We start from the raw sequence: 14,452 nt of genomic DNA, 5'->3' as shown, positions 1-14,452 counted from the left end.
AAAGCTGAGAAGTCAGTCATGATACACACAGAAGATTTGTTGTGATTTTGCTTAGGAAGAGAAGCAGGGTGAAGGAAGAGCAAGCCTGGGTAGTGGAGAAGGAAACAGGAGGAATATTCCTAGTTTATGATCCACCTGAGCAGAGTCATTTGCCAGAATTTTGTATACCCCTCAGCAGAGTTGTGGAGAAACAGCAGGAACTGGAGCTAGCAGTGCTGATTTCAGAGCTAGAAGAGCCTATTCTTTGAGAAGGGCTGGTGCTCATTTGTTATCAGAGTGGCCAATGTGCCTCCTGAATGCTGCCACTGAGAAAGTTTCAGTGAAATTAGCTTGTGGTGAGGAATGCGAAGCCTTTTCTGTAGCTAGTTGTAAATATGCAGAATATACATATTTCTGAGTGGCCAGTAGATACAGGCAAAAGCTCGTTTCTTTCATGTAGTCCTAGACTCAGAAGGAAGAAATCTGTCAATTAAATGCCTATTTGAAAGGAAAATTATTATTTGTGTAAGTAGCTAGGGCTTTTTTTTCTTTCCCCCACTTGATGATGCTGCCCATAAAAATCAAGGGTCGATTTTACAAGTACTCTAAGACCAGTCTTTAAAAAACAGAAGATGCTACCATCACAAATTTCAAGTATAACTATCCTGGAAAAAATTCTGGGCTAAATGAGCATAGGATTTCACGAGAGTTTATGTGCACTGTCAAGAGCTTGGAAGAGTTGGGAACTCCTGAAGAACATGCAGAAAGAAGCTGCACAGGCAAGCAGTGTGTGAAGGAGGGTGTTTTCCCAGCACACCCTTTTGCTAACCTGAGGCGATGAGAGGAAGTTCGTTGACAGCCCAGCCAAACCCACACAACTGATCACTGTTGCTTTCAGAGCAGCATGCATGCGCTTGATAGGATCAAGAAAAACAACTCTCCTTTCCAAGAAAGCAAGGACTTGTTCAGGAATTTCCCTTTGATCATTAGAAAAATTGGCTGCCTGGAAGCAGACAAAACCTAGGCTGAAATAAAAATCAGGACTCACTGGGAATATGGCAAGTAGGTATTTGGTTTTTTTCCTTCTTGTTCTGTGATGAAGAAAACAGAATCATTCATGGTGGGAAATTTGGGCCTTGTAACCACCCTCAGGGGACCTGAAGGTGCCTTAGGTAGAGTCAAATTCTGACTTTAAACAAGGTTCAGTACTATTTTCCCTTGCTTCTCTGGCAAAGGTTTGGCTGGCCTGAGGATTAGCCAGCACATCCTTTGGTCCAGATGTTACGGCTCTTCCCATTTCAGCCCTGCCAGGAAGGCGAGTCTGCCACCCCAGGCTATCCCCACCCTATATGTGGTCTAACATAATTAGTGCACTGCCACGAACCGGTGTATTTACTGGCAGTGTATTTGCTCTGCTGTTCAGCCCAGGAAAATACTGCTCCCATGTGCCCCCTCTAAAAGTGGGCATGGGATTTTGACAAGGGCAAAGAGAATTGGGAAGGACAGAAAATGTGGGATTAGGAAAAAACAAATGGCTGTGACATTGGTATGGCCAAAAAATATGGGAAAGGCAAACACAGATGGAAACTGAAGAAAGGGGAGACTGAAACAAGGAAGGAAGGTAGGAAGATGAGAGAACAGAGTAAATCTTAAGACGAGGCAAAGTGTATGCATTTTACATATTCTGCAACTAGCTCAACTACAGATTGTCATTTTGATGGGGAAATTTCTGGGTAAACTTATTTGACTGGTGTTATCCATAAAGTCTGATTGCATAATAATGTTTCTTAAACTCGATGTCAACGACTGCTTTGCTGTCTCCTGTTGCAGTACTCCTCCTATCCTTCCCAGCTCTCACCAAAGCTCTTTTGGGGCTCCAGGGGAACCCTCATGTGCCTTGGCTTCTCTCTTCCTCCCCAGGGTGTTTGGTTGCCCATGCTAGAGCTCAGCTCCGACAGCACAGCTCTGTCACCTTGGCACAGGCTCAGGTGCAATGGTGGAGCTGTGAGCAAGGGTTTTCTGTGAGCAAGCGCTGTGGGAAGCATCTGTGGGGACTTCCACCTGTGCTGCTCAAGGACAGCATATAAACACATACCCTTGCCTTTGCCCCTTGTACAGTACCTGTCCATCCTGGTCGTGATCTTGCCTTGCTGGTTTGGTGTTCTGCCTCAGTTAGTCAGACCTGTCTCATCCCTGGGGATTTGCCTGTCAGCCTGGGCTGTCACCTGGACTTGAGTACCACCACCAGACCCACTCTGCTCTTATTGTTTAGGCTCTGTGGATCTGTGGCCCTTGTTGGTAAGAGGCAGCCCTGCCTGCCTTGCTGCCACTCTGGCTCCCAACCCTCACCCCGCTCTGACTGCTCTCAGACAAAATCTGTCTCTAAGAAACTTTGCTGTCCCATCAAGGGAGAGTTAATGTTTGTATGTGCACTGAACACTCTAGAGCCTTGGGGAAGTCCTCGGTGGCAGAGAGGAAGGAAAATACAGGTAATGTTTCTACCCTTACTATTAAAGGTAACCTCTATAGTCTCAATCAGGCCAGAGGCTCCTGGAAACAACAGGAACAGAAGATTTAGCTTGATCACAGACCTGATAGGCTGCACAGAGCTTGATTTGGTTTTGGGTTTTGTTTTGTTTTGGTTTGCATTTTGGCTAACAAATAAGGAAAATTGCAAATACTGTAGTAAATGCTGATTCCCACGGCCTGAAACAACAAGTTTTCCAGTGGCTGAACTGTCCTTTGCCTTTCTCATTCAAGAAGCTGCTAGTTGGCATTCAGTGAGGCTTGCCTTGGTCCTCCTCCAGGACACACTAAAACATTCTGCAGTACCGTTTGAGGGCTAATTTTGAGTTGATATGACAGAGAGAAGAAGAAAATCTGCTGCTAGCAGTCTTGCTCACCCAGGTGAGCTGGAGAGCTGGCAGCCCTCTGGAAGGCAGCAACAGGCTCTTGGCGCTGAATGCCTGTGTGATCCAACAGAGAGGTGAGGAGTTAGATGCCAGTGGGCAAGGAGGAGGAAGCACGATCGCAACAGAGGCAGTGGCCCCAAGCTGCCTCTGCACATGTTTTCAAACCAATTGGAAAAGGAAGATGGAGACTATGGCTTTAAAAACTTTTAAAGGCTGCAAAAGGCTGGCAAAAAGCAGAAGAGTTTAAGTGTTAGTACAGTGCAGCAATTCACTGATGCATTCAAACAGCTGGTAGTGGGTCCTGAGATGCCAGTCATGCTCAGGGACTGGAAACTGAAAACATTTCCCTTCTCGGGGTCAGGCCTTTGTCCCCAGACTTACAAACTTCCACTCTCATTTTGCACCTTTAGAAATGGTGACTTTTAGAAATGGTTTTAGAATGCTGTTTTCAGAACAATTCTATGTTTAACTGTTCCTGTTTAATTTTTTCCCTAAAAGTTTTACTGTTGTCACACATTAACCAGGGTGATATCCACTCTCACTGCATCCTGCTACAAATACAATTAGGAGTGAAAAACAGTGCATTACTGCATGATTCATTAGATATGAGTGGTAGAACTACCTACATGGAGGAATTAGAGAAGGAATTAGAATGCCTTTACCTGTGTTGGGTTGTACAATATTCCTGTTACTTGCAGAGGTGAAAGTGCCCCTGAATGCTTTGAAAGTATTATATTGGTTAGCGTGTGGAACTTAAACACAAGATTATTTAGTACTCTAGCAATACAAATCTACTCATTATTATTAATTGAAGACATACCTGTATTCTGTCCTCTTCCTTGTGCAGCCTGAACTTGTCCTAAGTAGACATCAAAATGGAAAAGTCTGATTTACAGTATGTTTGTTTTGCGACTACTGCTACCTGGCTTTTTCTCTGAGTCTCATTTTATAGCTGTCAGAGTTAATGGTTCATATAGAGAGAATTTTCATTAATATAATTTCTCAGATCTTAACTGTGTTTTGAGCCTGTTTTAAAAAGGATTGCTGGATTGCCTTGGTCTGTTAGATTAGCTAGTTAATATTCCCTTCAGATATGAATATTACTTGTACAGGTCAGTGGTCTGCATTTAAAAGGTTTGCAGTTACTACTGTGACTTGTTTTCCCTTCTAACTTTCCTTCTCTCACCCCCACTAGTTATTTATGTTTATTTCTGTTTCAGTACCATCCATTCACTAAAATTGTGCTGGTTGTGTGAGGAAGGTTAAAAAAAGCTCCACACCCAAAACAGCCCTCTCCCAGACCAGATACTACCCTTTCTGCAGAGAGTGAGTAGACACAAGCAAGCAGGCAGACTGTAAATAATGAGACAGACAATGACAAAAATAATGTGGGAGAATTCATGTGTCTGAAATGTCTTCATCACTGTCTACACAAAAGGCTTTTTTTTGAGGTGACTGGGTTATTAAATTCTCATTGTTCAAAAATACTAAAGGCTCCAAGCATTTTCAGATGAAAACCATGTCTTAAATCGTACCTTCCGTTTTTTAGTTATTCTTAAGAAGCTTGTTAACAAACTCATCCTTTAACAAGCCTTTATGCATTACTTTTCCCAGAAAAATTTATTCCAAATCCTGGTGAGATCAGTGGGAATGTTCTAACTGACTCCTGTGAACACTGGACAGGGGCCTGTGAGATATTTTTATCAATAAGATGTCATAAATGAGGCCATTTTGAATGGTTGTCTCAGAAAACAGGAACTGCTGCTCCTTGTGAACTTGTTATTGCAATATTACATTGACAGCAAATAGATTGTGTTTGACTCAAACTTGAACCTTCATAGGCCACTGGAAGCCCTTTGATGGGATTTCTAGGAGCTGTCCTGAGAGGCTTTGTAAACTTCAGACGCCAAAGAGATCCTGTTTAAGGAAATGACAGGCATATCTGCCAAAACAGGCAAGGCCTTTAAACTCTATAAGCTTGTCGCTCCGGCTCCACATGGCTAGCCCAGACTGGGTTTTCAGGCTGTGGAGGGACAAGTCTATCTGTGCAGCAGTGTTGTATGGGATTGTGCAGGGCATGCTTTCCACACAGGAGATTGGTAGGTGCCAAAGAGGTGGAAGAAAATTAACTCTGAGCCTGAGAGCTTGCCTTGTTTTGGATTTGTCACAGCTGAGCCTGAATGTGTGTATAACACTCTTTACAAGGCCAGTAGAAACAGAGTACAAGAGGGTACGAGAGAGATTAGCTCAGTCTCAGAAGTATTTTATGCCAATTTTTAAGTGAATTAACCGTACTCTCCACACTCGTCTTAGAGATGTGGATTTCTCTCTATGCTTCTTTTGAGTGTGCTGGGCCTTGGGGCTGTTCCCTCTTGCTGTACCTCCCAAAGGCATGTTACCACCGCTCCTGTGGTAAGCTGGTTTCTGTCATGCTTTTGCTGTCTGGGGCAAACACAGTGGTGGTTGAGGAGAAAAGGTTGGAATTGTACTTCCATGGTCTGCAAGCCTTGTTCTTCCTTTGAATCTGAGACACCAGTGAGCCTGTGGCATGTGAATAGTTCATTAAAGCAGAGGTCTGTGCCAGCTGGAGGCTGAGGCAGGACAAGGAGAAGTTTGTAACAAACTGGGGATGGACAGTCAGCACGTGAACTTCAAGAACTGGGTCAGCAAATGAAAGCAGTGGAGAATAGAAAGACCTGGTTGGGACCAAGCCCTGTAGTAAGTAAGGAGGTGTGGAGGCAGTAAAGGATGGGAACAGCAGAGAAGAAAGGCAATTTGGAATGGGCCTTGTAAAAAATGGGAACAGATTTGAGATGGCAAGCAGCTACTCCATGCACAAAACTTGCCTAGCCTTCTGCAACACGGTCAGCACCTTGGATGGGTTAAGTAGGCAGGCTTAACTTGGGGATAAAGGCAGGATCCAAAAAGAAGAGAGCCAGCTCTTCTCCCTGGTGCCGGGATGTAGCCCTTACCCAGTGCTTCCTAAAAGTATGAGCCCAGGTGGTCTGATGCTGCTGGAAAAGAGATTTCTCTAGCACTGTCTCCTCAGTTGGTTGGTTTTTACTAGTATAGTAAGCTGTGGCTGGGGATCTAAGCAGTATAGTTTACAGTGGCAGGCAGCACCCAGCTTAGAGTCTCTATCTGAAAGGAGATGAAATCACTAGGATGAGCTGGGCACAGAGTGCAGGGCAGCACCTTGCCTGAGGATGCCCAGGCCTGATTCTCTGCCTGAGTTGCCAGCTCAGTGCCACACTGAGGCACTGAGGATTGTGACATGGTTTATGAGAGGGCAAGTGAGTTCATGACCCTTGGGAGTGTGCTTGGTTAACTGGTGTTGGAAAGAGGCAGAAGCTCTCATTGTACCAGAATGTGGCTAAACCCAAAATTGTGCTCAATGCAGGAGAGAGTTTGCATCCACTGTCAAAGCCTGCTGCCATTGCTGCTTGCCCCTCAGGACTGAGCTTTACTGCATACTGCACTGGTGAAGTGCTGCACTTGCCAGCAGGGCAGGTAGGAATAAGCTGACAAATGTCATACTGGTCACATCAGCATTTTTTCATTTAGCAGCTTTGCTACATCGAGACTTTAAAGCGGGGGTCCTGTGATGAAGCAGTCTCAGATATTTTTCCTGTTTCCTGTGATGGACAGGGGTATATTTGATTCCATCCAGTTAAGCCTAAATCTGGTTAAGGCCAATAGCATCATTGGAAACTCTGGCCTGAATAACGGCACTGAGTCCCAAAGGCTTCTCAGACAGACAAAACTGATAAACTGCTTTGTGTATGGTCATTACTTCAAAACTGTTTTTTACTTCTGTATTCTTTTCAGACAGTTCTTCTCTTTTAGAATCAAGAAGAGATCAGGTGAACTGAGGATTTGATGGACATGGTCCTAGAATTGAAGTCTGTGAGATGAGAAGTAGGTCTCCGTTACTAAGCCTGATCACTTTAATCGTTTGGGAGTTAATTTATGCTTAGCGCTAAAGTACAAACAAATTGCAAAGAAAGATGGATCCAAACTGCAATGAAGTGACCACTGAAAAAGTTGAAAAAGTGCTTTTTAAAATTTTTGTTTCTTTCATTTGTTGACTAAAAGTTTGGTCTTATTAAAGACAAATACAACCTTTCCACTGATTTCAGTGTTGCCAGAACTTAAACCCTCAACACACATCTCTTACTGATTGGGGAAGCTCAAATGGGGTTTCCTAATTGCTAGTAAAGATAATAATGGCCTTTTCTGTGCTGAGCCTGTGGGAATAGGAAGTGGAAAAGAAAGCAACAAGCAGAACTAGGTTTACAGGCACGTTAGGTACCAAATGATGCAGATTCCCCACTGAATTTAAACTCTTTTGAATTGTGTCGGCACATCTGTAAATCCTGCCATTCATGTACTCGAACAACTCGGTAAGGTTAACCCCTCCAGCCCCTGCCCTTACTCTGGGCTAAATTTGAGTTTCCCTGAAGCCCTGAATTGCCCAAAAGATACCTGTCCTGAAATATCCTTGGCTGTGAAATACTGGACATGAGGCATGGCTGAAGTTATGTACATGAAAGCAAAGCCAAACTCAAGGAATTCAAAAACAGTGACTGAACATAACACCTAATGATTGCTTTTCACTCAAAAGCAATCATATCCCCATGCTTGGAAGCTTGCAAATAGTTGAAAAGGTTCTCCTTAACTTGGCCACAGCTGAGCAATTACACCTTGTATGGGAAAACACCTCTAAATACTTGCATTGCAGGTTGAGGGCTGAAATGAGAGCAGGTTCCTGAATTGAGATGCAGAGCTCTGAGCAGCTGCCTCCTTGCTGTCAATAACACGAGTGCCATGCCAGGAATAACATCACATTTATTTATGCTAGGCTCAGAATCACAGCCTGAAGTTTTTGAAAGAGCATTGCTTTAATGTCAGGTGGCTTTTCAGAGCTCTCAGCCCCAAGTTCAGATGGCTATGCAGTCTTCTGTATCATGCATCTTATGCTAAAACAAGTGTCCCTTTGAGAGAGTGAGACAGAAGGGAGCAATAGGAAAACACTATTCAAACAGTACAAGCTTAGTCTCAAGTGTTGCAAAACTCAGCATTTGTCAAGGCTGAGATGTGCCATTATTCACTACAAAGGATTTCTCAGAGCTGTTGGTGATCAGCATCTCTGACATTCAGGCCAAGCCTCTGTTTTTCAGTTTAAATCCAGACTTGGATTCAGCCATTGAGTTTGCTGAGCCTTGAAAGGTTATTGAATCATTGTTGCCTTAAAATACACTGTACTGCATGCCTTGTGGCATGCTTTCTTCCCCATACTTACTTGATGTTCCTGCAACCACAGATGAGTAAGCTGGGTGGACACTGCTAGAACCTAAAAATAAGAGATTTTCAGTTTCAACTGTTGAACAAAAAACCCAAAGGTTTAAGAATAAGAATAAATAGAGAAGGGAGGAATAAAGAAAATCAGATGTGCAAAATCACATGAAAATTCTTTTACAATGATTTAATCTTTAAAATTCAAAAGCTGTTGCAAAAACCATGCTACAACTTTCATTTATTGGAAGTCATCACAAAATTAATTCTAAAGTGAGTCTTGACCTGTTTATTGAACACTTAGTCCAGACATGTGAATCAAAGAACTACTTATTGACCCCTGTACCTGAAAATCGTGATAGCATTTGGGGATGGAGAGCTTACTCCCGCACGAATCAGTTTATATGCCAGGATATGTAAAAGTTAAGATTAGCCTTAATTTTACTGCAGATGAACCGTCATCTCAGAGAATCTGCACGTATTTGGGTTTGTGAGACACACTAATTTTGTAAGGCACAGCTCCAGCCCATCTGCTGGAATTATTGTATCCACTCCTAATATTTCTGCATTGAATTACTGAATTAATGATGCACTAAATCATGGTACATTCAGCCATATGCCTGGTTCCTTAAATTTTAGGAAAGCTGCAGGTCAGGAGGAAAGCAATGCAAACACAGGTGCTACTGACCTGTATCTCTGACCCTATACAGTCCAGGTCTAGTCTTGCCTGCAGCTACAACTGTTGCAGCTCTGGTTGCTGCAGGCTTTGTGGTTGGCTTCGGCATTGTGGTGGAATGATCCGTTGTTGTGGTTGTTGGCGTTGGGGTAGTCATGGCCATCTCCGCAGCTGGTGTTGGCACCAGAGAGGTCTGATGCTCTTTGCTGACCGTACCCCCTGGAGGAACATTGACAGGATCACTGCAGCTGGTTACCTGACAGCCATGGAAGCATCATGGATAGCTTAAGGTAACCCAGACACTGCTGTGCTCCTCAGGATATCTACAAGCACCTTCATCTCTGGGGCCATTTGTGCCTTTGTTGCTGTATGAGTGTGTAGCGCAGGTGCCTGTGTGACACAGTATTACGCTCCACTCTGGAGGGTGCTGACAACAGTCCGTTGCAGTCTTAGTGTTTCCCCCACACTTTTCTGCACTGGCTGGGAACACCTATCAACACAGATGTCTCAGACCTATGAAATGGTTCAACTGGCCAGCTGCATCTTCTGTTTTGCCAACAGCTTTTCTCAGTGTAATTAAGCAGTTAGAAAGTCCATATAAATGGAAATCAGCTGACATCTGGTAATAAAAGATGGCCATGTCGAATCATAGGCCGGCATAAAATATGCGTTGCCCACCACAGCGCTGAAATACTCTTGGCAGAAAGACAATTTCTAGGAAATGGTGATTCGGGGAGCAGGTCAGAGCCAGAGCAGGGAGCATCAGGGCTTTGGTTGTGGGGAGCGGGGGAGAGCAGCACCTGGAAGATGCTGATTTCATCTAACTTTGACTCATCTTACTGTTGCTACTACTTTTAAAATGTATCATCTGTTGTGAGAACAGAGACAATTCTGGTTGCAAAATTTGCATCCTGAATATCCTTATATGAAATTGTTAACACTCTTTCAGTTCTTTCAAGTCGCTGTCTCAAAAAAAAAGATCCTTCACTATCTTCTCCATCTATCTACAAAAAACTGCACTAAAATATATTCTGTGTTCGTCCCAGACTTGTTCCCCTCTTCCCCGCCTATAGCCCTGGGGATGGACTGATTCATTGTGTAAACTGAAAGGGAATGGTGTGCAGTCTATTCACTGCTGCACAGCAGAAGCTTGTATTTTATTGCTGGATGTTCTCCTTTCAGAATGTATCATCCTGAAACTGTCTGGTGCATTAATTACCACATTAATGCCAGCCAGTGAAATACTCAGATCTCAGACAGTTTTAATGGGATAATGCTGAAAGAAAGCTCCAAAGAAAAGCAAAACAACTGAGCTGAAAAATTCAGTATGAATGGCTTGCTTTGGTCTGAATGTTGCCCTGCTCCATGCGGCTGCGCTGAAAGAAAGGAGGGTATGAGGAGTCTCCCCTGCGATCTGGTGCTGCTAACATGGAGAACAGGCATATCCGCTGGCTTTATACCCCAGGCTGCAAGGAACAAGGAATCTGGGAGCTAACAGTATCAGCAGGAAACCCAAGAAATCAGCATAGTAAGAGCAGAGGAAAGATATTGCCTTGGTGCATGTTGGCTGGGGTTCTGGTGGAGCCTTTAACACAGGAGAACAGCTCTCGAGGGCTAGCTGTTCACAGTGCTCCTGCAGGCAGGGAGCCCATCTCCCTCATAGCATCTCCAAAGGGTTTGTAGGGCCTATGCCTTACACAGGAAATTGCCAAGAGCCACAGAGTAGGCTGTTGAGATTCATGACACCTGAATTTACCCAAAGCACATGCAGAAATGAATCTGTGAGGGTGCCTTCTCTTCTCTGAATGGGCACATACCTTTCAAGCACCATTGTGGGTGCTCATATAATGAGGTTGGTTTGGTGGGAAAGGGACTGTAGAGAGAGGAGTTTAGATGGGAGTGGTAAAGCTATATGTGCTACCAGTGTCAAACTGCTTCCTATAAGCATCTGCAGGCAGTTCAGACTGGGATAGATATTGTAAAAGAGCACTGAGATCCCTAACCTTACCTTGTTCTGATGCTTTTTCTGATGCATTAATGGTATCTGCACTCTTCGGAGCTTTTAGGTCTTGCTCTGGCTTTTTAGGCTCTGAAGCAAAATGAAGCACATTAGGAAAGGCATCTCTGGAATAAAATAATTTAATGTCCCCTGTTTAGAGATTATCAGTCACTGAAGGAAGGCATCTCATTACCAGGCAGGTAAGTCAGTCAGTTTAACCAGAACTTTCTCACCAAGAGAGAAAAAGTTATGTCTATCTGAGTGCCTCTAGTGAGTAGTCACTCCATATTTTTTGTGCGAAATTTAGGCATTTTTACTGACCAACAACTCCTGCCCATGGCAACAGAATTTCTGAAGTAAGCAGTAATTATAGGGTTTTACCACTAATAAACTAATACTTGTAGGATGAATGCATCATGTTGTTGATTTTTTCTCTTAGTAGCAGTGTGTCCTGAGAATCAGGGTTATGGTGTGTGTAGTGTGTTTGGAAAACGGCAGCTAACATGCAACATTTTGCATCACTAATTTAGATTCAGATGTACTTCCTTCTTGCCTGACATTGTCAGGACATGATGGGGCCAAATAACAAATGCCACAGACTGGCTGAGAAGGAAAAAGGAGATTTTTTTGGTCCTTTTTTACTTCTAAAGTCTAAAGTTATCAAGTACTTGGAACGTTTATTACAGTACATTTACCAGTACCCTGCTAAAAAATCTGCTTCTGCTTTTATGTCCAACTGGGGGAATTTGATCTTCCATTTTTCTCTCTTCTCTATTTTGTCAGCATTGACCTATTTGAGAAATTACTCCAGGGTTAATAGTTTCCTAAAAATTGGTATTATTTTTAAAAATAACATATTTTAATTATTTTTACCAGCTGTAAATATTTAGAATTTTAGGAAGGTTTTTCTTGCTATTCCCAGCATTTAGGAAGCACTGTCTCCACCAGCAGCATTTGAAGAAATGTCAGGCACTATGAATCTCTGACATTCCCAAAATTGCGTCTCTGACAGCTGATCAGGTGTGAAATAGGATTTTTCTCTAATCTGGAAGCAAGTGTAATCCTGAAATGACTGCCTTTACCGCCTATGGATAATGGGTTTAAGTATCCAAGTAAATTATGTAGTTTCTATAATTTAGATCAGAAAGAAAAGGTAGACTTTTATATGTATAAAAAAAGTAGTAAATTCTCTATCACACGATGGCCTCAGTGCCATATTAAAGAGATTTTTATGTTAAGAATGCTGTTTCTATCATGCTGGACCAAGTTGTCAGGGCTAAGGAGGGCTGATGGGGCCAAGTGGAGCTCAAGGAAGATGGATTGTGACCATGAGATCTCTCTGCTCTCTGTGGGACAGGGATGGGCAAAGCAATATAGTGACATCTTCAGTACTGCGTTTGATGTAAAAGTTACTATTTGTTTCTTTGATCATCCTGGGTTTTCTCTGCATGAGTGTACAGTTTCTGTTGCTAGGATGCTAACATTTTCATTCGCACAGTTTGATTCAAGAACAAAGGTGAAGGAAGACACTTCCATCTGGTTTGCTGCAGGAACAGGCTCTTAGTATTTTGTTTGCATGACTGAGATGTCCCTTGATGATGCTCTCCATTTCTACACTGATTCTCACATAATGTAGGCTTTAGCACTGGTGAAAGAAATTGTTGCTTGCAGCCTCCTGAGCCTTACCCTGGCTGCTATTGTCCCTGGTCTGATGTGAGACATTTGGTCTGATACATCAAGTGTGGCTATATTTGGGAATTGTGAGATGTGGCTTTAGTAACTGTTTCTTAGAGAAAGCTGAGATTTCTAAGGTATTGCCTCCCTTCTAGCAGTGAATAGTATTTGGATGAGTAATTTCCGGTACCCAGTCAAGATATATATGAATCTGTACCTATCTGATTGTAAATGCCAGGTATTGCAGACTAAAAGCATGGCTTTGAGTGCTGCACATTCAGTCTGAACAAATATACGTCTCAGATTTAAATTTGTCTGTGTGCCAGTAAAAGCCTAAAGTTGAGGAATGAACTCTGTACTTTGCTTCCAAGGACAAACCAGTAATATATAGGAGAAGAGCAAGTAACCTCTGTGTGGCCTTGGATGGGTCCACCCACAGATGGGTCCACCCACGGATGGGCATTTGAAATCATGGAAAAAATACAGCACACTTGTTATACCACAGCTCACAGTGTAGCCTCAGCAATCAGCAAAAGAGCTGTTTTAGAGAAATATATGGTAGCATGAGACATTCATATTATTTTTGTTCACACCCACAACATTGCACTGTTGTTACAGTGGGCACAAACAGGTGTCATTTCAGTGACAAAGGCACTTCACCTGTATTTGAATATTAATTACCACCTGGTATGAGACTTTATCAAAGACCTCTGAAAACAACTAAACTATTCAAATTGGGTTAAGTCCTACAGAGTAGGATGCCAACTAAAATGATTACATAGCTATTCCATATTGTACCATCCTTAGCTAAAGCTGCTGTGCATTGCCATCTGTGCTGTTGGTGGGACTTGAAGATCTTAATAGTCTTTTCCAACCAAAACGATTCTACAGTTCTATGATTCTAGGATTAGTGTTATATTCCTATTTATACTTTCAGCACTGAGTATCCCAAAGGATAACATGAATGATATTGGGAGAAAGTCAACATGTACAACTTCAAATGCCTCTGTATAGTCAGTACAACATGATACTCACTAACAGATTTAAAGCAAGGAGGAAATTACTTGAAAACGTGGCATGTGAAACATGTTATGACCAAAACCTAGAAATTGTCTGAGATAATTTCCATATGCTTAACATAAAAATATCCCTTGAGGGATTTGTATGAGATACTAAGGGATGCAGGAACTTTTGACTGAATAATTTTATCATTGTATTGCAAAACTGAGAAGCTGCAATGGGTAGTTTTGAATGGACGTAAGAGAAAGTCAGTCCCAATTACTTGCCTGATTTAACAGCTGTGCTTTTTGAAGAAGAATATTCAAGAGTTGATGGATACGTCACACCTTTTCTTGGTTTGCCTTCTACAAAAAAGAAATTAGAAAGCATCAGAAAATAAGTTTTCTTGCAGTAAAATTCTTGTCTAACATATACATTCAGAATCAGACTTTGCTTCTTTACTACCTAAATCATCTTGAGGATTTTTTCCATCAGATGGCAGTATCTCAAAACCATGCCACTAAAAATATCCATGTCTAAATACAACATCATTAAAAAAATTAGAAAGAGAGAAAACACTGTCCTGGGAAGGACTTGAAGGTGTCAGTTCATTCCTTTGCTCTCAAATGGTGTTAAGCATAAGGGGACTGTTCCTGAAGGGCATCTGTATAACCTGTACTTAAACCCACAGTTTCCCTAGGCAGCCTTTTCCAGCACGCTACTATGCAGTTGACTTACAAAACATGTTTGATGTGGAATTCATTTCGTCACATACAGCATTCTTCTCTGACCTCATTTTTTGCAAGACCCATTTCTAGCAACAGTTTTTTTGAATAATAACAGTGAGAGAGGGCTGTGCTTGTGTGTGGGAACATATGGTACCTATATTTAGAGCTAAAATGAGGGTCCTGTCTTATA

The 14,452-nt window shown here is 42.5% G+C and overlaps 1 protein-coding gene across 2 annotated transcripts in view; it reads right to left on the bottom strand.

Moving 5' to 3' along the window:
• Nucleotides 1-14,452, bottom strand: part of VIT (vitrin) — a 34,665-nt gene that overhangs the window by 11,442 nt on the left and 8,771 nt on the right. The window contains exons 5-11 of one of the 2 annotated variants that reach the window (XM_010203035.2): nucleotides 13,822-13,899; nucleotides 10,871-10,951; nucleotides 8,875-9,081; nucleotides 8,194-8,244; nucleotides 3,712-3,750; nucleotides 3,554-3,610; nucleotides 2,883-2,945 (exon numbers count right to left, since the gene is read on the bottom strand). In XM_010203035.2, the coding sequence (XP_010201337.2) occupies nucleotides 2,883-2,945; nucleotides 3,554-3,610; nucleotides 3,712-3,750; nucleotides 8,194-8,244; nucleotides 8,875-9,081; nucleotides 10,871-10,951; nucleotides 13,822-13,899 (576 nt within the window). The remainder of the gene's footprint in view (nucleotides 1-2,882; nucleotides 2,946-3,553; nucleotides 3,611-3,711; nucleotides 3,751-8,193; nucleotides 8,245-8,874; nucleotides 9,082-10,870; nucleotides 10,952-13,821; nucleotides 13,900-14,452) is intronic. The other variant, XM_061990102.1, reaches the window with a different exon arrangement.

Source organism: Colius striatus, chromosome 2 (genome assembly GCF_028858725.1).
Source record: "Colius striatus isolate bColStr4 chromosome 2, bColStr4.1.hap1, whole genome shotgun sequence".
NCBI lineage: Eukaryota > Metazoa > Chordata > Aves > Coliiformes > Coliidae > Colius > Colius striatus.
Note: the sequence above shows the minus strand (reverse complement) of the source record. Positions and strands in the feature narration are given on the sequence as shown.